This window comes from Chelon labrosus (assembly GCF_963514085.1).
Source record: "Chelon labrosus genome assembly, chromosome: 9".
Lineage (NCBI taxonomy): Eukaryota > Metazoa > Chordata > Actinopteri > Mugiliformes > Mugilidae > Chelon > Chelon labrosus.
Window position 1 is genome coordinate 6,443,046 of NC_140359.1, and position 24,282 is coordinate 6,467,327.

General features: G+C 42.9%; 3 protein-coding genes across 3 annotated transcripts; 1 reads left to right on the plus strand and 2 right to left on the minus strand.

Moving 5' to 3' along the window:
* ch25hl3 (cholesterol 25-hydroxylase like 3) lies at nucleotides 1–5,056 on the plus strand. Its single transcript, XM_084551608.1, has 2 exons — nucleotides 1–1,421; nucleotides 2,188–5,056. The coding sequence occupies exons 1-2, from the start codon at nucleotides 991–993 to the stop codon at nucleotides 2,561–2,563; spliced, it is 807 nt and encodes a 268-aa protein (XP_084407734.1). The 5' UTR covers nucleotides 1–990; the 3' UTR covers nucleotides 2,564–5,056.
* A 3,234-nt stretch (nucleotides 5,057–8,290) lies between these two features.
* On the minus strand, nucleotides 8,291–10,498 carry bmp10 (bone morphogenetic protein 10). The gene is made up of 2 exons (XM_084551241.1): nucleotides 9,966–10,498; nucleotides 8,291–9,570 (listed from the first exon to the last, which is right to left on the minus strand). The coding sequence occupies exons 1-2, from the start codon at nucleotides 10,372–10,374 to the stop codon at nucleotides 8,495–8,497; spliced, it is 1,485 nt and encodes a 494-aa protein (XP_084407367.1). The 5' UTR covers nucleotides 10,375–10,498; the 3' UTR covers nucleotides 8,291–8,494.
* A 1,922-nt stretch (nucleotides 10,499–12,420) lies between these two features.
* arhgap25 (Rho GTPase activating protein 25) lies at nucleotides 12,421–24,272 on the minus strand. The gene is made up of 11 exons (XM_084551293.1): nucleotides 23,559–24,272; nucleotides 20,506–20,708; nucleotides 19,254–19,341; nucleotides 19,022–19,135; nucleotides 17,470–17,674; nucleotides 16,427–16,559; nucleotides 16,229–16,302; nucleotides 15,924–16,045; nucleotides 15,344–15,498; nucleotides 13,958–14,496; nucleotides 12,421–13,478 (listed from the first exon to the last, which is right to left on the minus strand). The coding sequence occupies exons 1-11, from the start codon at nucleotides 23,617–23,619 to the stop codon at nucleotides 13,277–13,279; spliced, it is 1,896 nt and encodes a 631-aa protein (XP_084407419.1). The 5' UTR covers nucleotides 23,620–24,272; the 3' UTR covers nucleotides 12,421–13,276.
* Between the last annotated feature and the right edge of the window lie 10 nt (nucleotides 24,273–24,282).

The window sequence follows — 24,282 nt, forward strand, 5'->3', positions numbered from 1 at the left end:
AAGTAACTAGTTACCAGGGTAAGTAACTATTGCGTTACTTTTTAAATAAAATGTATGTTTAAATACGTCTAAGAATTAGATTCTATTTTGAAAGTGATTGCAGTACCAATTTTGGCCAGTTTTGGCCAGAATCTTACATACTGTTCCTTTAAGGTTACTGTTCCATTATTACCTGCAACTGGTGCCAAATTGTCGTACTCACACTGTTGCCTGCTACCTTGGCTCCTGATATTAACGAAATATTTTGACAGAAACCCCTACATCACCTCACATCATAATACAGCAGCTGGAACCAAATTTTTATATTCCTATACTCTAAAGTATATAAGTATATGATTAGAATTGATTTGATTGCACTCAAAAAATCAAACATATGTTTCCTACCTATTGTTTTAATGAAGGCAGATGCCAAAAAATAGAAAGGTAAAGTGAAGGCTATTATTCGTCTCTCACTCATCTTCTGCAACCGCTTGTCCTGTGAGTGCTGGAGCCTATGCCAGCTGTGAAGACTATTAGACATAGTCATTCAAAATAAGGAGCTACATTTAAAATGTCTGATCTGCTCGGTCAGTTTGGAGACTCATTCTGAAGATTTTAATGGTTCCTGGAAATTCCCGAGTTTCAGAGACATAGGAGGCATCATCCGTTTCTGTGTGGAACCGCATCGGACCCCCTCATCAGCTCCTGTTGTGACTGTGCCTTCATAGAAATCCCCTGCATTTCCACACGGCGGGTGACACACGGTTCCTCTGCGTAAAGCTACATTCTAGGGCTTTTTTGCATGTGTCAGGTAACACAGACTATTTTAATTAGCTTTACATAAGAAGGGAAGCGGAGCCCCTCCTACCACAATGTGGAAGTGAAGGTTCTCTGGTAAAAGCTGCGGGGCCAGAATAACACCTATGAAGAAAAGTGGAGCATGCGCTCAGGAGTAGGCTACCGCATAAGTAAGAAAATGTTGGAGACAGTGGAAAAGAGTTGAACGCCGTGATGCACGTACCTATCACAGATAATGCTGCACCTATCCTGCAGGGGCTATGGGAGTATGTGAAAACGGGGCAGGAGGTTATCTTATGCTCCCCTTACCTTCCCGCATCCTGCGCCTTCTTGACGCACGTCGTGCTTTGCGCACCTTTCCTCGCGCTGGACTCGCTGGGCACCGTCTGCCAGCGGGTCCGGTCGTGGAGGATTGCAGCAGGCTCGGGACCGCCGCCGTCTCTCCGGCGATGGTTTGAATGTTTTTGGAGGGTGTTGTACAAATACATGTACGCTGTCCTCCCCGCCACGGCGCTGTTTCAAGCTCTGCGGAGCCCCAAGTTACCAGAGCTCGCTCCGTCCTGCTGGCTCCTCTTTGTAGAAGTGGTGGCATGTTTTCTGCTTTTTGACACGTTCTTTTTTATTTGGCACTACACCATGCACAGGTGAGAAGCTTTGTTGTGTTGGTAAATTCACTCTCTGATGTGTCTTGCCTTCACCTGTATAGTTTGCTGTTGAACCTTGTTGCTGCACTGATGGAGGTTTTATTGAGTTTCCTTGGAGAGTTAAATTTTTCAGCAGAAATATGTTGTTGTATTTTGACAGGTTCAATGCAAAAATATTAATATTTCTTTTATTATTTAGAACATTGCAAATGGAATCAATGGTGGAAAATAATTTATATTTATTCCACTGTACTTATCAAGTACTGGGCATTTTTTAAATGCAACAGTTAGTTAAAAACTGTTAAACTCCTCTCAGGACATTGCTAAGGTTTATAGATTGACAAGCGTTCACAGATGTCATTAAATAATATGCAATAATGCTGGTATTTATTAAATTTATAGGCACTATATTACTGGAGTCACCAGTGACAGCTGCAGTGTCCTGACGTTTGATTTTGTCTTCTGCAATGAACAAGCTTTAAATGCCTATGTTTTTTATACATGTTACAATCCAGACTGTGACGCATGTTCCAAATGTAAAGTTTCAGTCTGAATGCTGATGACTCTTTGACATCATCATCAGGAACATTAACTGCTCTTTATGTCTGAAATTGTTGGAGTGTCCGGCTGTGCTGGTAGCAGTAGTTTCAGTAACAGTGGTAGGGGTAGATGTTGGACACATTCTGGTAATAGTCCTGTAATTTTCCATTGCAGTACAAGCCAGCATAAGCTCTGAGTGTGTGTGTGTGTGTGTGTTCCTCATCAGGATTCCAAGGTTGTACCGCAGCATCCACCAGATGCACCACCAGCACCACATTCCCTTCGCTCTAGCTGCCCAGGATGCCAGTTCAGCTGAGCTGCTGTCTCTGCTGCTGCTGGCTCTGAGCAGCGCCTGGTTGGTGGGCTGCCACCCCCTCAGTGAGATCTTCTTTCACCTCCTCAACAGCTGGCTGGCAGTCGAGGGCCACTGTGGCTACAATTTGCCTTGGGCTCCGCACAGACTCCTGCCCTGTCTGGGAGGAGCTCCACACCACCACGCTCACCATAGTCTGCAAAATGGCAACTACGCCCCCTACTTCACCCACTGGGACCACCTCTTTGGTACATACCGTGCATCGGTGCTGCATTCTCGAAGAACATAAGAAGACTGTCATGCAGCTAAACTGGGGATTGCTCAGGTTCCAGAAAACCTTTCAGGATATAATGAAGGATATTTGCTCTGGCATTATGTTGTTCAGAGAAAGCTTTTCATGCGCACACTTACCTGATATTTTAATTGCAAATCCTAGAATAGAGATCCCTTTAAAGCAACATAATAAGAATAACAGAAAATAAATTTGGACAGTTCCATTTGTTTATTACATACTGTATTGTCTTAAAGTCAAGAATGTCATGGTCTTGTGAAAGTACTCTGGAGGCAGAAGCATGGGTTTACAAGTTGTCCCATTGCAAGTGAATGCACCACGAGAGGAGGGACAATCTAAACATCTTACAAAGAACTGAAGCCTGAACTATTGTGCAACTGCTGTTCCCTCGTGACATACAGTTGCAATCAAAATGGCAAAATGTACAAACTAGTAGCTGTTTGCAAAAAACAATTTAAACAGGAACAATTTAAATAGCTCAACACAACTATTACTACAAGTGGTTTCTCCAAATTCAACACAAAATGCCACTTTTAATGACTACTGCAGTGTCAAAATTATTCAGCCCCCTGAATTCCTCATAAGAGCGCACTTTTGCAAATCAGGTGGTTTCAAGCACACCCGATAAAACCAATCAAGGGCTTCATTAGTTGCATCAGGTGTGCTTGAGATAGAACACCTCAAATACCTGGACTGTTGATGGTGACATTTGATTGCATGTTAGAAACATCGCTGAGTCAAGGGAATTGTCAAAAAAGGTCACAGAAGAGATTCTTGCCTTGTACAAACAAGTAAAATGATACAAAAAGCCAGCAAAGGCACTGAATATTCCCAGAGATAAAGTTGGAAGCATAGTTGGCAAGTTCAACACGGCAGAAAGGCACTGAGGTTTCAGTCTCCACAGAAGCATGGCAGTAGCTCAGTGATGCTCTGGGACTGCTTTGTCTCCTCCTGGCACTGGAAACCTGCAGGGTGTGGAGGGCAAAATGGGTTCTATCAGGAAATCCTGGGAGAAAATGTCATGCCTTCTGTAAGGAAGCTGGAGCTGGAGGACCATGAACCCAAGCATACCTCAAAGTCCACCAAGGCTTGGTTTCAGAAGAAGCACTGGAAGATACTAGAGTGGCCATCACAGTCGCCTGACTTGAACCCCATTTAAAATCTCTGGTGGGATTTGAAAAAGGTGGTTGCAGCACACAAACCCAAGAATATTAGTGAAATGGAGGCCTTTGCCCATGTGGAATGGGCTAAGATTCCCCAGGAACGTTACCAGAAGCTGGTGTCTCACTATGCATCATGTTTGCAGCAGGTCATAACAGCAGAAGGGTCTTCTATGAAGTACTAAAGATGCTTGTCACGAAGGGGTTGAATAATTTTGAGACTGCAGTAGTCATTAAAAGTGCCATTTTGTGTTGAATTTGGAGAAACCACTTGTAATAATAGTTGTGTTGAGCTATTTAAATTGCTTGAGTTGTTCATTGCAAACAGCAGTTTGCAATGAACAACTCTAGCAAGTTTACATTTTTCCAATAAATGTAAATCGCAATGAGGGTTGAATAATTTTGATTACAACCGAAGTGTTGACTGATTTATATGCTTTACATTGCTTTTGTAGTCTTAAGGCAGCCATATGTGACAGATTTATTTGTATGATATTTGCATGTATGGGTATTTTTGGAAAAATGCCCATTTTTTCATTTCCTGCAGGGAGAAGATTCATACCACTGGCATGTCTGAGCACTAATTATGAAGTACAAGGAACCAGAGGCTAATGTGACTGAAGGAAAAACAAATTCCTTTAACCTTACAGAAATCATTTCATATCAGTCTCAGCACTTAGTTCATGCAAAACCTAGACATTTAAGAGGAGTAATCTAGAGCATTTAATAATGTAAATATTTCAAATGAGGGTTTGTCTTTGAGTCACGTGGCGTATAATTTGTACTGTTTGGTCATTCATGTTTTGGAATGGCATGAGAATATATATGATAGCAGGACACAGGCTTGGTGTTTTATTGCTGCTGTGCTGCTGTGGTTAGAGATTTTCTCTTCTGCCCATGGCCTCCCCGCAATCATGTGTTTCCATGGAAATATGACTGAGAAATCAGAATCAAATGTGAAGAAATGCATTTGCAGCCGTAACTTTCTTTTGTTTTACGACTCAATTGCCATCAACACCCATAAAATCCAGAAGAAACACAGAGAGCGAAATTGCTTGAGCTTCCTGCACTTCATTACGGTGTCAAGTCATGTCAAGTCATGTCAAGTCGAGCCAGTTTATTTGTCCCATTATCACAAATTCACCTCAAGGGGCTACTTCGAAAAAAAAAGAACTCAACAGGCACACATGCAACCAGCAGAGTGAACAATGAGGATAATTGCAGCTTGTAAACATAAAATATGATCTAAAATGACATTAAAGAATGTTTCAAACAGCTTGAGGCGCTACGCCTGACCCCCCCATGAGTCGGAGGGAGAAGAGATGTAGATCATATATATATGCTGAATCTCATGGAAAGGAGCAGAGACCCAGATCCAACAGAAAACATCTGGAGGGGTATATAGAAAACTATTAATCGTCTAGCACAGAGAAGCCTGGATGAAAGGACAGGACTGAGAACAGAAAATGGGGGGAGGGAGTGTGAGAAAAAAGAGAGAGAGGCACACAACTTGGACGTTTGTGTGCTCGAGGGATACACAAGTCACTTAATGACTCAGCAGGAAGTCAAATGTAACTCAGTTAGAGAGATAAAGTTGGCTGCTACCTGTGAGAAAAGTCAAGCAAAACAATGGTGAACAGTGTAAACCTAATAACTGCTAATAATGTATTTTGTGAGGGTCTCAGGTGAGTGAAAGCTATAATGAAGAATGACAGTTGCATGCTTGCTTTTGTCCTGGCTTTCATTCAACTCATTTTCCTGAGAAATCTCTGATTACACTATTGCTCGGCATTGACTACACTGCACATCTGTTCCTCATTACTGACTCAGGGTGCTTTCTGAAGTCTTGCAACACTACACGCAAATTGTTAAAATGAGTTCGGGGATACTTTTGAATGTGAACCTCAAGCAGCAGTTGAGCAAGCGACGCTTTCGAAATGAGGAGACTGGAGGACAGAGTCAGAGATTGTGCTGGGTGGTGGAGATGCCTCGAGATGGAACGATAAACATGTGACCCAAAACGGAAACAATCAGGCTCTATTACAGACCCCACGTCAGAGTTAGGGCGAGTCATGCAGCTTCGGACGACACACACCAAAACACACGTTCACAGCGTCGTACAGCGTCATGATGTCAGTCAGTGGAGACTTCCAGGATCCTGAAGCACGTCCAGCTGTCTGTACATTGGGAACTGTGCAGATTGTTTACTCGTTCGGTGCGCTCCTAAATTTATCACGTAGGCTAAATCATTCTTAAACTTCAGCGTAAAAAAACAAGCGTCCAGATTCAAATACTTCTGACAGATGAAGCCAAGTCAAAACATGAGCGAGAGGAAGCACAGAGCGCTCTCCAGCAGTCCTTATCATCAGAGCAAACACTAAAGACTTCCCATTTCATCATATTCTCTGAGAGTTTGCAGTTCGGTGACAAAGGCCAGATTCATATTTCTCCCATGGTTCTGTAAATATTCAATTAGTGAGCTTTACATAGCTGAAACCGCCCGTTGTCACAGTAACCTAGGTTCTTGCTCTCTGGTCTGTAACTATTTTTAGACGACCTCTGCTCTCATCTTAAATGAGAGGTCAGTTAGTGTCCAACTTGTTTGCTCTCTGAAACCTCACTGCACTTGTCATTAATGGGCTGTTGCCAAAGACTCATTTTTTTTTTGCTGCAATTTTATAAAAATAGCCCAGTAAAGAGTAGCAGAAACATTGCATAGTTATTATTTTGCAACAGTATAGATAGTATTTTAATTGCATAAGATTATGTTTATCCCAAACCGTTCACCTTTCTCAGGCACAAAGCCATTAATGATACTAATACTGCAGTAATATTTGTCGTTTGTTGCAGAAGTTTCTCAGTTTTTGAAGAAGACTGATATTAGTCAAAGCTAAGGTTATCTTAGCATAATATAAAATCTCAGGCTCTGTCTGGGTGTTGTTTTCCCGGTGTACACTGGTACATGACAATAACAACACAGTGCTCTTCGGATCTAATTTATCATCCAGAGACAATTTGCTGAGTACAGAAGAAGATTATTGAATCCAGGCCTTAGTTTGCTTTTTGCACATTTTCTCTTCCACAGGTTTTCCATCGCAGCTGTCTGCAGCCTGGTAGATGTCAATGCGTGCAGCAGGCCATCCAATTCGTTCATTAGCAGGCCTTCCACTCATTTTCCCATGGTTCTTTGTTTGTGTGTCGTATATGAACTATGACCTGTGAGCTGATACTGCTGGCCTGAATGATCTGAATGTGAGCAATGCATTGTGTCATTGGTCTTGCAGCTTCTTCCTAAAGTGATGGAAGGGAAGATGCTCTGACATGATGGCTGTAACGTGGAAAATAAATCATCATGCACAATTAGCATTGAAAAACAATGTCAGAGAAGCATTTTGGCTCCAAATATTTACGTTCATCTTGATATGAGATAATACGTTTGACATACTCCTTATGACTTTTGTCATAACACAGTGTGCAAAACCAGCGAGGACCAGTGATTCATTCATAAACAGACTTTTGGTTTCCAAAGTAATTGTTCTTTATTGTTTTAGAAATTGTTACCATTTCTCTTCCCAACAAAATTCATTTTGTGCTGCAAATGCTTTGTCACGGTTACAAGACCTGCTCTACACTAACTTACAAATGTACATATATAGTTATCTACTCTGTTGTAAAAATCAATAAATTAGAACAATAAATAGTCTTTTATTTGACGGAAGCAGCAGAGGTATCGAAAGGCTTTAAACAAAGGAAAAGAACTATATTTTCTTTGGGTATCTGCAATGCAACAGTGTGGGGCCTAAGAGTCAATTTTCCAAAAAGGCCATTTTTACCATAAACTTGATGAATGACTCAAAGACATATGTCGAGGACACAGGGTGCTAGGTCAGTGAGTTGAGCCAGTTAAGGTTGTTTGTTGCCTAGGAATGTGGACAACCCCTGCCCCCTCTTGTCCTGTCCCACTACCCCCTCACACCACCTCAAAAGTTGCCCAGAATGGCTTCAAGTTCTCCAAGCCTGAGCGGTGGCACTCATGTTTCTCAACCCCCAACACCTCGCTATCGCTGCGGCTCGGGGGAGTGGAAAAGAAGCATGTGAAGTGGGAAACAGGGTTGACAGATAACCCCGCCACTGAGAACCCTGCACAGCACCCACGTATCAGGAGGCTGCAGGAGGCAGGAGGTGGGCCTGGAGAGTTCATGTCTTGTCAGGTTGCCTCAGGGAGGTCATTTCACTGCGCCACAGCACATGAAGTGCTGATTAGTGTTTGCATCCAACGGGGAAGCCAGAGATAAGTGGAGAGGAAGACAGATGTCAGGGGAAAGGAGAGGGAGGGAGACAACGAGGCCCACTAGTTCCCACCAGGCCGCACAGACAGCAGAATGGATCTGGTTCTTTGGAAAATCTCCAGCTTTTTTTTTGTCTTGTGGGCATCAGTAGTGACAACACACTGACTTTACTGTAGTTCTGCTGCACACCTCTACAGCCTCTCCACTGCCTGTCACTATCACTGCATTTGTTGAATAAGATGAAATATTTGTTTCTGTCTTACGGTACAAAATATATATTTGTCCACACTCATTCAATCGGAGTGCACATCATTTCATGAATAGTGGATGCACTTCCAGTGTCACTGAATAACCCTTGCAGAGATTCCAACAATTGTCCTTCTCTTTTGGTTGATCTCCTTTTTCAGCTTATCATTAGTTTTATGTCCTTCCTCTGACTGTAAGACTTTACGAAGAGGTTAACTCTCTGAAAGTATTGACTATCTGCAGCCACACTCAGCCACCACCATGCCTTCAAACTTGTACTTGTACGTGACCACGCCTGTGTCATCCAGGTACAGCAGGGAGATTGGGTCCAGCTTGGTGGGCACACAACAGGCTCGTGCTGCCTTCTGAGGACTGTTGATGTTGACCAAGGTCTGGACAATGGCGTGCTTAGTGGGGGTGACATGCTTTGTTAGTGGGAAAGAACAAATGCCACTGCACTCAAAGGCATCATAGCCAGTGGGGGCCAGGATCCAACTGTCCCATCCGATGTCCTTGAACTCTACGTAGAGAGATTGCTTTTTGCAGTGGTTTCCTTTGGCATTGCGACGAATGCGGGACGCTGTGTCGTAGATGAGATTGGAGCGCATCTGGATAAGGTCTTCTTCATCTGGCTCACCATCTTCATCTCCTTCCTCCCTGTTCCTTCCAAGTTCCCCCCACAGCCCGTTCAAACCAGTCCCCAAGTCCTCAGCCATGTTAGAGGTTTCATGGTCGATCATCTCGTTCAGCTCTCGCTTGTCGTCACGATGATCGCTACTTTGGTCGTCGGAGAAAACGATCAGCAGAGGTTTGTGTTTTTCCTCTGGGCTGGTGTCGATCTTCATGTCACCTTCAGGCGTACTCCTGTCTTTGCTTTCTTCTTTCATACCTGGAACATCGTCATCACTAGCAATGCTGGCGATATGCACTTCTAACCGGTGCGTCGTGCCGGAGTCAGATTTGCGCCATCGCTGGACTGCAGCTGTGAGGTCAAAAGCCTCCCAGCCGTTATCGGTGCCGTAGACCTGCCGCGAGGCCAGTTCCACCAGCTCTATCTGTTCATCTGTGTCGCTGAATGCGTCTCCCCTTGCTGTGTTCACATCAGTCATATTGCCGTGCTCATTGTGTGATTCCAGTTCATAGATGGTGACCTTGCGGTCGACACCAGCGTAGAGGTGGCGGTCAGTTTGGACTAGAGTGTAGAGGCGAAGCTCAGCTGCTGTGACGCGTTCATGATGGGGGACTGACACATTGAAGAGGAGTGGGTGGCGCCTCACCCCTCCAACACCAACAGCACAGGGAGACAAATCTGAAGAATAGAAATACATTTTCACTTTAGAGTTATGCAATATATCCTAATCATATCCCAAAACACAGAGACATTAAAGTGCCAACTTAATGTTAATGTTCCCTGTGAGAATGTGAGTATAATTTGGATATGAACATTTCTTTTTAAACAGAAGTAGCAAAGATAAGGGTCATTGCTTTGGCATGTTACGTGTTTGGAGGGACAGTTCATGGATGCTAGAAAAACCTTGTTCTCAGCTATCTTCATACCTTAGCCTTGCAGACCAGACCTTGTATAACATGCAATTATAATATGATAAGTAAAAGATCATGTAAATGAAAGAAAATGGAATTTTTTTTTTTTTAATTCAATGCTTATGGTCAAGAGGGACAATATCATATGGTGCAGAGCTCTACCTTCATTTTTGAAGCTGCGGATGATGTTGGCGGTGGGCATGGCAGTGCGGTCATTAGCAAAGCGGTTGTAGAGCTCCATCATGTATTCAGGCGGCTCCTCTCGTGTACTTCCAGGAGGCAGGAGCGGAGGGCCCAAGCCAGACAGGTTGAAAGTCCGCAGAAACTGTTCCTTCAGACTCTCCACCAGGCTTTGCATGTCCATGTTGGTGCCCTGATCCTGGAATGAGGGATCCACCACCCCTCCATGACCGTCTCCGAGTCCTGGAGCGGGACGATATCTCTGATGGGAGCTGGAGATGGGGCTGCTCTCTACACAGAGAGGGCCCCGCAGCAGCAGGGTGGAAAACAGTAGTAACAGAGTCTTGAAGCTGCAAATGGTCCACGGTTGAGCGGCCCAAATGCACGCCATGGGAGAAACAATCTGCAGCACTGTAGTTTATGCACCCTGTGGATAAGCTCATGCAACAGTAAGAGAATTTGATTATAATCTCTGAACGCCTTAATCCAAAGTTAATTTGACTGATGGTCAGTTCATCTGCAGCCTAAGAAAGTTCTGGTATCCCGACTGGAGCTGCAGCACGTTGTTGACCCTTGCACAGAATGTGAGCCTCTCTGAAGGTGCGTGTATTCCTGATGCTCTCCTCCAGATGTCACAGCATTTATTTTCATGCACACCTTTTGATGTCCTTGGCGACAGGGCTGTAGTTCCGGTGACAGGGTGGCCGATTCTTGTCTTTGTCTGTCCGACTCATCTCTGTTGTGTCCTCTCCTCTGTCAGTCTCTCTCTGTACTCTGCTCTCCCTTCCCAGCTCTTTCTTTCTGTCCCTTATCTATGATATGGTGGTGCTTATGGTCTCTTTGCTGGTGTGTGTGTGTGCGTGCGTGCGTGCTCTCCCTTCAACTTTGTGTGATGCACATGAGCGTGAGTGTGTTATCTCACAACTTCCTTAATGAGGATTTTGTAAACACTGTCCTGTAGCCTCTTCCTTGTGGAAGGGCTATTTTGTTTGGGTGGGTGCTCCAGAGTTGATTTTCTTCATTTGTTTATTTGCTTTGGAAATGGTGGAGTTCTGCGAGCTGCCGCCTAGGCTCAATGACCGTTTCTTTTTTGACAAAATACACTATGGGTATGTTGATATCGTTGAGTGTAACAGGATACATCTATTAGCCGACACTCGTCGAAATGAAATTGAAATGTAATGAGGTGTGAGGCCTTAATGATAGAGGATGAAAGATACTGAGTTCACTTTGAGTCTGGAGAACATTGTTAGTAGCTCATGAAAATGACAGGGCAGTACAAAATAATCATTCCTGTTCATTTCACAAATTAACAATCAACCAAAGCGGCTATGTTAGCCAAAATGTGATTCCTCTGCTTTGTTTGAAATGCATGAACTGGTCACCAGAGGCTTCTCAAATGTAAGAAGAGACGAGTCACGTTCACAGGGTCTCACCAGGGGCCGACAAACTTTACAGAGACATTCCTCTCAATCAGGTAGACAGTAAGAAGTCAAAGGTGATGGCTATGGAAAGAAGCGGGTGACTTGTGACTTCCATCCAGCAAGTCATCCCTCAAAGTATGGACATACTCTACATGGTGAAGCAGATTGTCACAGCTCTGACATTGATAATAACAACATTAATAAGTCTCTGACACCTCAACAGATTCTAATAACTGCCCCGTTCATCACCTGAGACTTAATCCCGCTCCACAACTGTTGTTCATTCCTGAGCTTCTTTGTGTGACCTGCAGATACACTCCTGATTCTGGTGCGTCACGCAGATGGGAAGGAATGAGCTTTTCCTGCCTCTGCCACTCATCTGCCAGGCTGACAGTTGACAGACGTGCTGCTATCTGTTGCTTTGTTAAACTGCTGCTGCAACTATCACATCTTCCTGATGGCCTTAAGAAGGCTTGATAGTGGCAATGTCCTTCTGCACACACAGCCAGGCCCCTCCATATGGTCTGCATTATGGGCCTCAGGGAGGATTAATGGAGGCCACGGGTGCTATTTTTGGACTGAATCTTCTAACAGACAATATTTTTTGCTCATTCCCTTTATTTTATGATTTCCATCCGTTTGGACCACAATGTTATGTTTTATTTTGTTTTTGTTTTTTGGGATAAAAATATATGGAAACTGACACTTTCCCAGATCAGACTGTCGCAACAAAATCTCTTCAGATCAGAGTTGTTTTTGGAACCCAATATACCCATATTTTACTTATTTTCAACTATAATCAAAGCAGCATTGATTCATTTTGTGGCCAAGTCATTATGGTAACACTGTTAAGCAACAGACAGCAACAAACGTTAACACTCGTTTGTATTTAACAGTCCTATAATTCATCTGCTTAGCACTGGTTTTCACCAACTATTGCAGGATACATCTGTCTGCTTGGCTTCTAAATGCACCTCTACACTATGTTCACGAGCTATAATGGACAGTTAGAGGATGTCGCAATATGACTGTTGGTATATGCCACACCTCTCAGTTTCATGCATTCGTTTTCAAATCGATTGCTAATTTAAATGTTTTTAAAATTTTGCTGAGTGCTGTTTTAGTTAAACATCTGCATTTTCACAGAATAGGCAGCTGCATGGTTTTTGGTCGCTATGGGTATTTTTTGAAAAACACAATAACCATAATCAAGACTGCAAAATGGTCAAAAAAATGTGGCTTTGGTTGCATTTTAACCTTTAACCTTTTTCATGCTTCTTATTATTTAGGCCTGTATATCTGTTCTGATGTTGCTTTATAAAACATTTTCTCATGCTTTTCCATTTTCTCCCGTTATCTCAGCTTCTGATTCATTGTGAGATCAGTTCATTTATATCTGAAATATCTTAAAAAGCCATGTGTCTGCTGGTTGTGTTGGTATAGGAAGTTTGTCATATCGGATTATTTTTGGCATCAACAAAAACACTCAGATTTGCACAGTTTTATTAAGTTACTACTAACAATGAAGCTTCAAATGATGATGTCCATGTGACTCATAGTATTTGTATTGTCCAACATTATTCTTATAAAGTCCAGTTGTCCTCTCATCACATCGTTCAGGCAGAGCCAACATTGTAGTTCATTCATGACTCCTTTTAACTTGTGTTCAGGGTCTAAAATGTGAATAGTGATATTAAGGCCTATTCTTAACAGACTTTTCTCACACAACAGACGCAAACAAACACGCAATAATTTATCTTCTGGGGCCAAACTGAGCTCAAACGGAAACAATCCAGTGTCAGGAGGAGGCTGATGGTATTTTCCATGACCAGCTCCTGTGAAATGAACCAGAGAGACAGACAATGGCGTTTAGGTAGGAGCCTGTTTCTCTCTGCTGTGGAACCGCTGAATGTCTCTTTGCAGCTCCTTGTTGAGTTTCTGGGCCTCATCGCGACTTTGCTCTGCATTTTTAAGGCAGCTCTCCAGATCGGCCACACGGCGGCGCTCCTCCTTCAGAGCAGACTGGAGCTCGGCCACAGCGGCCTTCAACTCCTTGTTCTCCTGCTGCAAGCTGCAAGAGACAGTGAGACACAGAGGGCTCAGATTAGCGGTGAATAGGTGGCACGTTGTTTAGCAGAGAGGCTGCAGACTAAATATGCCTTCCTCACCACTCAGTTTCCAAGTATGCAGGACAATGTATTATAACCACTGCTTCAAAGGAAATATGTAACAGGTCCTGTTTAGATCCAGTGTTTTGTTTGTATGCTCTAGGAGTCACGAAGGAGCAATATGTCAGACTCCATGGGAGAGGACACACTCCCTATGTGGACATCAAGGGCCACACTGCTGTTTCTAAGAATAAAGCTTAATTTAATTGGTCGTTCTTAAGTGATCTGATTTATCATGCTGAGTTACAATACACTGACTGTGACTGTGTTTGGGTTGCCTACAAAAGAGCATCTACAAAACCCTTTCAAAACCTGGAAGCAACACATTTAAAGTCATATCATTTAGTGTGTGACATTGAATTCTGGTTTCAGCTGAACTCACCTTTCTAAAGTCTGCTGGTTGTCCTTCTTCTCTTCTGGTTTGCTGTTAACCTGCAGACCTGAAACACTCAGAGTGTCAGCACTCTTTTGATGAAGCAGCAACCGAATGGGTGGGCGGTCACTCTCAGGTTTTATGGTGCTAGCAGCAGACGAGCCTGTGTTGTCGCTTCCTCTTCGGGCTACCAATCTATCCTCTCCCTCCTTGTCACTCATCTGAGACCCCCCAAAAAACGTGCCCGAACTCTTCAGGTCCAGGAGCTTAAAAATGTCCTCGGAAAATGTCCCGCTCTTCTCCTCGCTGCTCTCCTGGATGCGACTCCACCTGTTGAGGGCTTCGGCCTTGGCCGCCATCCCGGTGAGGGGGCAGTTGAAGGTGGGCAGGGTCTGAGTGCGTTTGCGTTGACCCCCAGGCCAGTCGTCTGTAGTAGGAGTGAGAGGTTCCTTCACAGGCGTTTGGGGGCTGCAATTTCCTCTATTTGGACCTGGACTGTCAATGTCCTCCTCCTCTTCTGGAGACTCAGACAAAGATGCATCACCCATCTGAGATAACCAAAGATATAAAGATTAATGACTGATAAAGGTACAGAGGTCTTTTGTGTGTAAGGGGAATTTTAGAGTCAGAGGAAAGAAATGGAGGCAGAAATAAGCTGATGAAGAATAACCAACGACGGAATAAATGAGTAGTGATTTTGAACAGACATAAGGCAAGTTTAACACACTTCTCATAGAGATCCATTGTCAAATGTGCCTGTTTAATAAATTGTAAATAATATTTGTGGCTTAAGGCTAATTTCCTTTGGTTTTGTGAAACACATCATTTACTTTATGCAAAGGACTTTAGGAATTATATTATCCATCCAAATACCATGTTACCAAAACCCTAAGATCAAATACAACATAGTTATTCAAATGAGGACTTAATTTGTAAGTATTTAACACACATATATTTCGCAATATGTTCATTCGCTTTTTGACAAGATTTAGTTGAGGATAGCAATGCCAGTAAATATATAAATGGAGTCAGTAGCCAGTTTAGCTTCATAACATATAAACTGGAAACAGAGGAGAACAAGTAACCCTGCCCTCTTTAAGAAACACAAATCTACCAAACCATGAATCAACAATTAATCTTGTGTGCTTAATTCATTCACAAGCCAAAGTGTAAAAACACAACTGAGTTGTTTTGTGTCAACCTAGCAGTTTGACTGGTTGAATTATTGTTAGTTAGTTTAGCTGTTGACACTTTTGAAAACCTGGCAGCTATACTGTATTTGGCAAAAGTAGCTGGCAAGGATATGGGGTTGACAATAGATGTTGTCAAATTGATACAAACAGGACATGAAAAAGCACTTTGCAGAGGGCGTAACACATGGTCAAGGACACGTACCTCTGCTGACTCCCAGCCCACAAAGCTTCGGGGAGCATTCTTCTGGCTTTCGGCCTTGTTGGAGGGAGGGGAGGGAAGCACGTCTTTGGAGAGAGGAAACAGAGCCTCATGCTGTCTGATCATCACTGTCATCAGCTTCTGGATCTGAGGAGTCGCTGTGAAGAAAAATATGCACAAACACGAAAAGATTAGGATTAAAGTGTCTTATCTTTAGGCTTTTGTGAAAATTATTGGTTGGCTTGTTATGGCTTTTAAAAATTCAGTTAGGCAGACATACAGTAAGATGTTTAGCAGCAGGTTACTGAGATGTTTGAAGTAGAAATACAAATACAGATTGGATTGTCAGTCTGTGCATGTGCTTAATAAAATTTATAGTGGATCTAGTCTAATGTGTGTGAGGACTACAATTCTGCCTAGTCAAAATAAAGAAATAAAACACTGCAGTTTAATACAGTACTTTCATGTCTTCGCAGTATCTCAGAATACATTAGAAGGCCCAGTATGTTTGACCAGCCCTCAGAAGGCTACAGATCTGCTCACAGGTTAGTTCAGTACACATCAGTGAATGTTGTGTTCTCACCCTTCATCACAGTGATGGGGTCTTCTATCTGAGGCTTAAGCAGGTTGATCCCCATTACAGTGGCCAAGTTCTCCACATTCATCTTGTTCACCTTGGAGTGAAGCTGCACCTCAAACAAAAACCTGAACGCAAAAAGAAGAACAGGGACTTTGTGAAATCTGCCAGCTGTACAGTCAAGTGTCTTGCCCAAGGGCATGCTAGTGAACAACAATCTTTCCACATACAGGCGTCCACTCTAACCACTAAGACACCCTGGTTTTTCACTGGAATGTCCCACAATGCTTTGCGTTTCAGCCTCCACTCACCTGCAGACATAGCTGAGAAGGTTGTAGTTGGTTCTAGGGAGAAGGGCGACTTGCTTTTCCAATTTTTCCCAACCCTGAGAGGACACACAAGAGCGAGAGATTTAAGGACGTGCAGGACCTTCATGTACACTTACACAAAATGTGCGTAGACTCATTTTTTTTTTGCAGATTATTCCAGCTCTATTACGAATAACATACCTCTTTACAGCTATAATCCATTAGGTTGGTACAATCCAAGAAGTCCTGGTATTGAGTCCAGGGCACCACAGGTTCAGGAAGCTCCCGCAGGTAGAGTTTGAGTAGTGACGCCACCGTGTGGACATCTGTGTCACTGGTTGCATTGAGACGTTATTCATTATTCAGTGAGCATGCACCACAAGTATATCTGACACTTAATCCTTGAACCTCCAGTGTGAAGTCAGATGTGTCATTTGTTTTATAAAAACTGGAACCTGCCCTCTACACCACAGACACAAGACAGTCTTCATGGGCACCTTTGACCTGGCTAAATCTAACAAGAGCTCCATGGATTCTATTCATCTCCGCATTTTAATATCGCTGGTATTGTTGATCATCTTGTGTTTTTGTTCACTGCGGGTCTTCAGTGTTTACCTTCCTCTCTATTGATCTTTGTGCAAATATTTTACTGGACTGAAAAAGCCTTGACATGGTGGGATATGGAGTAAACAAGTTATTAGTTTTTTGCAACCTAATATCCACCGCTGAAGACAAAGCCCTCTCTGTTTTTGTTGGGTTGTTTATTTAGCACCAGCTTAATATGCAACACCCAAAATATACAACATCTGACAAGACTTTGACAAGAATCACGGGGAAAACAACAGTTATTTTGCCTCTTTCGATTTGTGACATGACATGCTGCAAACATGTGCCCCTTGACTGCCGCTGCAGCTGAGGTTTCATGGGTGTGTTAATCGACAGTGCTCTGTCAGAGGAGCTAATGTTGAGCAACACAAGCCTCCTCCTGTGTGCCTACCAGAACAGGATGTGGTATCGCCTCCATCTCTGAGCAGACAGAAATCAATCAGCTTCTCTGTATCTGTCTCATCTGTCCTAGCCTTCTCAGTAAAAAAAACTGATGCTGTTGATTCACTGATTCCTTTTATGGCAGTGAAGCTCATTTCCTTTGAATTTTATTACAGGGATTAACACTCATACACACATTAAGCCACATTCAACAACACATTCAATTAAAATGAACCGTAATTAAATTGCTGGGTTACCTGGGGAAGGAGGGCCTCTCTCCAGCATCAAAGGCACCTCTGAACTGTTTGACAGCGTTGTCCTGACCAGGGAGACGGAAGATACCCTCCTCATCTAGCCCATGTTCCTTGATGAACTCCACACACTTCTGCACCAGGATCGGCACCATGTGAGGACCAAAGCGCTGCTCGTATGTTACAATGTCCATAAGACTCTTTCCAAACACTGCAGAGGCACAGAGAGGGAAGATCAAGAGAGTTTTATTCAATTACTTTCAAAGAATAGTGCAAATTTGGGAGGAAAAGCTTATTAACTTGAAGAAAGTAAGAAGATTGATATGGTCCATAGGTTTGTGTCCATACAGGAGATATGAATATTCAGCCCACACCTTGATAGCTTAGCCTAGTGGGCCTAGCTTAGCTTAGCATACAGTCTGGAAACAGTGGGAAACAGCCAGCCTGACAATGCCACAATTTAAGTATATCTACTTATAAGTATTCCTAATAATCTCTATCAGATTTATAAAATGTTTTTATGGGAGGCTTATGTGTTGATTTGTTTGATTCTTGTTTCACTTTTGGGTTGGGTGAGTTTTGTCCAGCTATTCGGGCTTCCTCCCACAATACAAAGACAGTTGTTAGGTTAACTGGTGATTCTGAATTGGCCATAAGTGTGCATGTGAGTGTGAAATGTTGTTTGGCTCTTTGTGTCAGCCCTGTGACGGAGTAGCGACCTGTCCATGCAGGGTGCACCCCGCTTCTTGCCCAACGACCGCTGGGATAGGAACTGAAGCTCTAAGTTTAAGCAGTAATAGATGATGGACAGAGTCAGGGCTACATTTTAACCCTGATTCCATTTGTTATGCTAAGCTAAGCTAACCAAAGGCTGGCTCAAACAATGCATATAAAGATGGACAAACCACAGAGGGCTATGGGTTTCCTGTAGAGCAGTTTTGAAGCTTAGTGTGGTGTTGCCTGGCGTCGCCATCTTGGATGAGCCTGACTAATTCAAAAATGGTCAAAGACCAACGGAGCTGGAGTAGGCAGCTGATGTCTGGGCAGACAGTTAGTGACCACGGCCTTAATTATGCATCACTTTAAGCCTTATTACAATTTACAAAGGTGAGTTCAAACCTGCCCAGCTTTCACATATATGGAAATTAGATATAAAGACCAAAAACATTCATTTTGTACTAGGCTCTAAACATAATTAAATGTTTTAACATGGAAGTTTATGGAGATTGACTTGTGTTTGAAGCCAGCCTCAAGTGGCCTTTAGAGGACGTACAGTTTTCAGCACATCTGCGTGGGCCTAAGTTTTCAGCCGTGGTTGTTGCTTTTTGGGCTGCTTGCAGTTCCACATTTAAAGGGCATATATGAGAACTATATCAGTGCTCTCGTCTAACCCTTTGCGACACAGTGAATGAGTGAATTTGTCATTGTGTCCAATTATTACTTAATTTCTAGTGTCAGGTGAAGTAAACATCAGTGAGGTAAACATCAAAGATGCTTAATAGAGTTGCAGTGTCATACATAAGCCGAGCTGCCATGACAATGAAAAGTTTTACCCAACCTCCACTCGTCGGTGCTCCGATGACTCTGCGCAGAGTCCGGACCCACTCCTCCATGTCACTCTGGGAGTTTGCCATGAACACATAGGGGCATCGCTCTCTGTCCCCGGTGGAACCTGTAAAACAGTTATTGTTGTTTTAACACAAAGCTTAAAGAAAGGAATGATGCAATGCCACCAGCGACACTAAAAATGGCTCACTGCTACACATCTATGGCCTGTTTTTCATACTTACGGGGTATGATCTCAAAGAGGTACTTCCCAGGGTCATCTGAGTTGGGAGGAAGTTCATTAACTTTGCTGAAGCGAAGCTGGATGACTCCCTGCAGACCAACATTCAGGGGCACACACAGACACATATGAAATGTAAAGTCTAAACCAGAATTTTTTCAAGCCAAGAACCAGCCAGTCATATTGGCATTCATAGAAGAACATATAGTGTCTATGTCAATGCAGTAAAGGCATAAAATGCTAGTATGTTGAAACCTGCTTTTGGCGCAGATATACCACATGGTGTGAAATGCTGACTCACTGCCTTTTTTATTTTTATTTAGAGGTTGCTAATTTTTACTGTTCTTGTCAAAGCAAATACAACAGAGTGGGCTTTCACTTCCTCTACTATTCTCACATTCTCTCCACCCACAGTCCCACTAGTCTGTTTTAAAATTGCGGTCAAAAGTTGAAATGCCTTTTAAACTAAGGAATATTTCCTAATAATTGTGGGTTATTTAATGGAAGTAAGGGATAAAAGTGAAAACTTGTGAGGAAAGTGGTGAACGGGAGCCAACCAGGCAACACAATGAGCCCTTATCACATATTACACCAAAAGAAATAAAATGACCAAAGAATCAGGGGTTTGTTTTTTTCATTCGTTGGTATTTTGCACATCGATATGATCTACACATTCGACCACGCTCTCTGAACAGATAGTCCAGTTAATGGTTTCATTCCCCCCGTGAATGAATGTTACGGATATGAATGCAAGGCAGTGGATCAGAAAGCAGATCAGTGGCAGGAGGCCCTGCGCGTGTGGCTTCAAGCATCACTTGTTTTGTGTACAGGAAGTGTGCAAGTTAGCCACACAGCTTAATGATTGGCGCTGATTAGACGTGATAAATGTCATGTCTGAGCAATGTGTTAATCTATGAATGTAAAACACATTTAATAAAAAATATAACATTAATGTGACTGTACATTGTAGTTATAGTGCAATGCTGGTTTGTTTTATTACTTTACCGCCATATGTTAAAGGTGTAGAACATCAACATGTAGTACAGATATAGAAACAATTCAGAACACAGTCCTATGCCCATGCATAAGTCATTTTGAAATTACTTTAGAATATGTGGCATGTGTATAAACTGCTTTGGAAGTAATGAGCACATGTGTTTTATGCTGCTAAAGGACAAAATAACATAAAAAAGTAACATAACTTTAAAAAAACAGCATTAATGTGACATTAAATAAGCCTCTTTGCAGTTTCCCACCTGGACAGTGGTCTCCTTGTCATCTTTGTGGTAGGTCAGAGTGCTTCCTCTCAGCACAAAGTAGCGCTGCTGCCAGTTCTTGACTAAAGACCTCTGTTGCTTCTTCAGCCAGCCAGCCTTCAGCGGCCTCTCCATGGACCTGGAGGAGCGTGGCGAGCCCGGGCCAGGGGCTCCTTCTCCAGGTATCACACTCTTGGATCGCGCTGCCAAACACCAGAAAGAACTGGTTGGTTAAAGCGGCAAATCTCCCACATGCTGTGTCAAAGCTGAAGCTGTGAAATACCACCAAAACATCAGCACCACTCAACTGCAGCAGAGCACTTCCTTTTATTTTGATATGAATATGCATCAGCCTATCAGGACTGAGAGACCGGCTCGCAGCAACCTATTTTTGTTCCTCATCTAGCTTTTCTTTTTTTTTTTTGGTAGGTTGAAAGGAAACTGCTGGTCTGAGCTGACCAGCTTCCTGTACAAGGTACATGAATGCAGCAGTGATTGTGATGTATAAATAACAGCAATCTGCAAGAGACTGACTATCGAACAATAAGCTGTAAAGGTCAGAGATTTGAGCTTGAACTGACACAAAATGCAATGCTATTTATTTATTTTTATTAAGAATGTCAACCCGTGACTGTGAGAGGCCGTGGTGTAATGGCTCCATGAAGTGATGAAAGCACAGAGGCAGAGGTGTACGTGGCCCAGAGAAGGCAGAGCAAGACAGAGACGGTCGGACGAACACGCAGGGTGGTAGGGCTGTACAGATAGCTGGATTGAGATTGAGCCCACTTTCTCAGTTGTTTTTAAATTCACCATGTCTTGTTAGGCAAGATGACAGAGGAGAAGAGAAGAAGAAGGGCAGCACTAGCATAAACAGGAAGCAGCTGATATCATTGCCAGAGGCCCAGTAGACTTTGAAGGTCTCCACCTACAAGCTTGAGAGTGCTTTGGTCTAATTTTAATAGTACCACCCTCCCCTGATAAGTGGAAAGTTAAAGTGCTGGTTGAGGAACCACAAGGCCACACACACACACACACACACACACGCACACGCACACTCAGAGGCTGATGTTACACCACACCCTCAGCTGACAAACACACAGTTCCTTTAAAACTGGCCTCAAAAGATGTCTCCATCGACTACCATCAAAGAGGAATTTACGGCAAGTGCAACACTTTCACGTCACGATGAATGCATGGAATGATATCCAGTTTCCCACAGAAATGACAAATATCGGATCATCAGAAAACCATTACATATAAATATGTAAAATGTGGTCTGAATTTCCATGAGCCTCCATAATAACTGATAATATGATCAGTTTGGTTTCTACTTCCTGGTGGATTGTGATACGGAAGCATGACTTCATTAATATTCTAAGAAATATTTGGTTTTAAAAGAATAAGTTTAATGTTTTAAGGTGTATGTGTATATACCAGTTCTTGCCAAAAGTTATATATGAAGATTGAACTGCTGTATCTGTATGTTTAATATGAGTCAGCAAGCAGGCAGTTTGCATAGCTTTGTGTACTAGTATAAGGACTGAGCAAAAAGGCCCATCCAAACGACACAAGAATCCACAGCTTTATTTAGGGAGCTTTTTAAGTGCTGTTGGAGTTATGTTTCAACAAAGCTAGGCTAGCCGTTTCCTCTGTTTCTAGTGTTTATGCTAACCCAAGCAAACCACATTCTTGCTGCCTCCTAGGCCGGTAGACCTAAGTTGTATTAATCTTCTGAACCAACTCAGTGAAGTGAATAAGCACATTTTTAACTGTTTCTTTAATCCTGCCTGAAGCAGCAGTTTAAAGGAGTCTGCTGGTTCAGGAAGAAGTGGTAGTCAGGTATGTTTTGTCACTTTGACATTCTCTGGAAGGTTTATGGCCGACCTTTCAGATCTTTCGGAAATGACAGAAGCGGTATGACTGTATAGGCATCTCACAGCCCCACACATACAAATACTGCAAGTAGGCAAAGTTAACGCAAGCAGCCGCAAAGTCAGAGCAGAAACTGAGCTCTTGAATCAGTTTCCTGCTGAAAACCTGCATCACTCCAGTTCCTGGGCCAAAAAAATTATTAGTCACTTGTCATGGTCTACAAAACATCTCAAGAGAAAAGACTTATGACAAAGTCAATAGCCATGAGGAAGTTATACTTTGGTGCAAGAACATGATAATAATAGTGGCTGATTTTCAGACAACATGAAGTAGATAAAATGAATGCACAGCAACAGCAGGCAGCTACTTCCTTCCACAGTTCTGAACAACCAGTACTACTGATTGTAAAAACGATTAGAGCTGAAGCAAAAGGGATGCATGCTGTGAGCAATTGCAGAAACCAGAGAACACCTTCAGTCATAGCCAGTGTGCAAGCCTCTTGTGATGTGAATGTTGCAACTGTTGTGCCATGCATGCTCCAGAGGCAACGAGACATATTAATGCACGGATTCCACCCAATGCAAACACTGCTGAGCCAAGTATTACTTGGGCTTTACCCACCACACAGCAACTTCAAAACACATGACTGCACATAGCTTTACATGCATACAGACTGGTCAACCACTGGCTATTTTTGAGTCACTCAAGAAATACAGGTGTATTATATGTCAAACTATGTTTAAATACAGAAGGTGTGTATTCATTGTTAGGTAACAGTGATTGGTTTTGTCAAAAACAGGCTAAAAAGGATCTCTGGTTACTCTCATCACACAACCACCAAACACCCGCACTGAGAAGACCCACATAGAGTCAATCAATAATTACCTCTGTTCAAAACCCCTCTACCAGCAAGATGGGTCCTTCACGTACACTGAAGGTGGTGAATTTAAGGTGCACCGTAAATTCAAATAATTGAAGAGACACAAAATGTTTAAAATGGACACAGTCTGCTCTGCATTTGCTTTTTCTTTAACACCATCCCTAGTTTCATGGAAAATGACTTAAATTAGCATCACTTTGGATGAAAGCTCAAGCTAAATGTCTGAACAGTTTCTAAAATGTGACGTGTGAAAGCATTGCAAGAGACACTGGCTGTCAGTGAACGCAGCACAGTCACCTACCTATTCGAGTCTCAGCCTTGAAGGTGCTGAAGTCCCAGTTGCGAGGTAGTTTCAAAGACATTGTCCTTAACTCATAGCACAGGTCAGCGGTTCAGTTCACACATGCCCCCCACACGAGCACATACACACACACGCACACACACAAACACACACTCAAATACACACAAACTCACACAACCTCACACACAAGCCGGAGATATCGCAGATCACACTTCCTACTTCCTGTGTGTTAATGTTTCTTCTTCTTCTTTTCAGCCTTCCACAACGCGTTCCCTCATGTTGCCTTTACTTCCATGTTCATACTTGTTCTGATAGAGCGCTGCATACAGTATACGGCGTCCAGATTGATTCACTCAAAGGTGCAGGGTTCCAGGGCTGTACGTAGTGGTGAGTCTTCAAGTGACTAATGCTCAACTGATGTCACAAGAAAAAAACCACCAGCGTCTTCTTAAAGGAAATGGTTTCTACCTCTGGGTTTGACTATAAATGAACGTGTTCACAGGCGACAGTGAGAAAAATGGGAGTGCTGCGAAGTATTTAGAAAGATGTGGTGATGTAGATGTAGATGAATGGTTTGGTGTTTTCTACAGGCCCAGAGTTTACCCTCACTGCTATGTGTAACCCTCATTAAAACAAGGAACAACTACAATAAAATGGATGCAAGACAATCAGCCGAATGGGTTTCAAAATGGGGAACAAGACCAAGGGGGAAGAAACCAGTCAC

Excerpts from the sequence above, each read along its gene's own strand:
- ch25hl3 (XM_084551608.1), top strand. The coding sequence starts at position 991 with ATGCACGTACCTATCACAGATAATGCTGCACCTATCCTGCAGGGGCTA. Across the intron at positions 1,422-2,187 it reads TGGCACTACACCATGCACAG|GATTCCAAGGTTGTACCGCA; the intron begins GTGAGAAGCTTT and ends GTTCCTCATCAG.
- bmp10 (XM_084551241.1), bottom strand. The coding sequence starts at position 10,374 with ATGGCGTGCATTTGGGCCGCTCAACCGTGGACCATTTGCAGCTTCAAG. Across the intron at positions 9,571-9,965 it reads CCGCAGCTTCAAAAATGAAG|ATTTGTCTCCCTGTGCTGTT; the intron begins GTAGAGCTCTGC and ends TCTATTCTTCAG.
- arhgap25 (XM_084551293.1), bottom strand. The coding sequence starts at position 23,619 with ATGTCTTTGAAACTACCTCGCAACTGGGACTTCAGCACCTTCAAGGCT. Across the intron at positions 16,560-17,469 it reads GAGAGGCCCTCCTTCCCCAG|TGACACAGATGTCCACACGG; the intron begins GTAACCCAGCAA and ends CAATGCAACCAG. Across the intron at positions 15,499-15,923 it reads CCCCATCACTGTGATGAAGG|CGACTCCTCAGATCCAGAAG; the intron begins GTGAGAACACAA and ends TTTTCTTCACAG.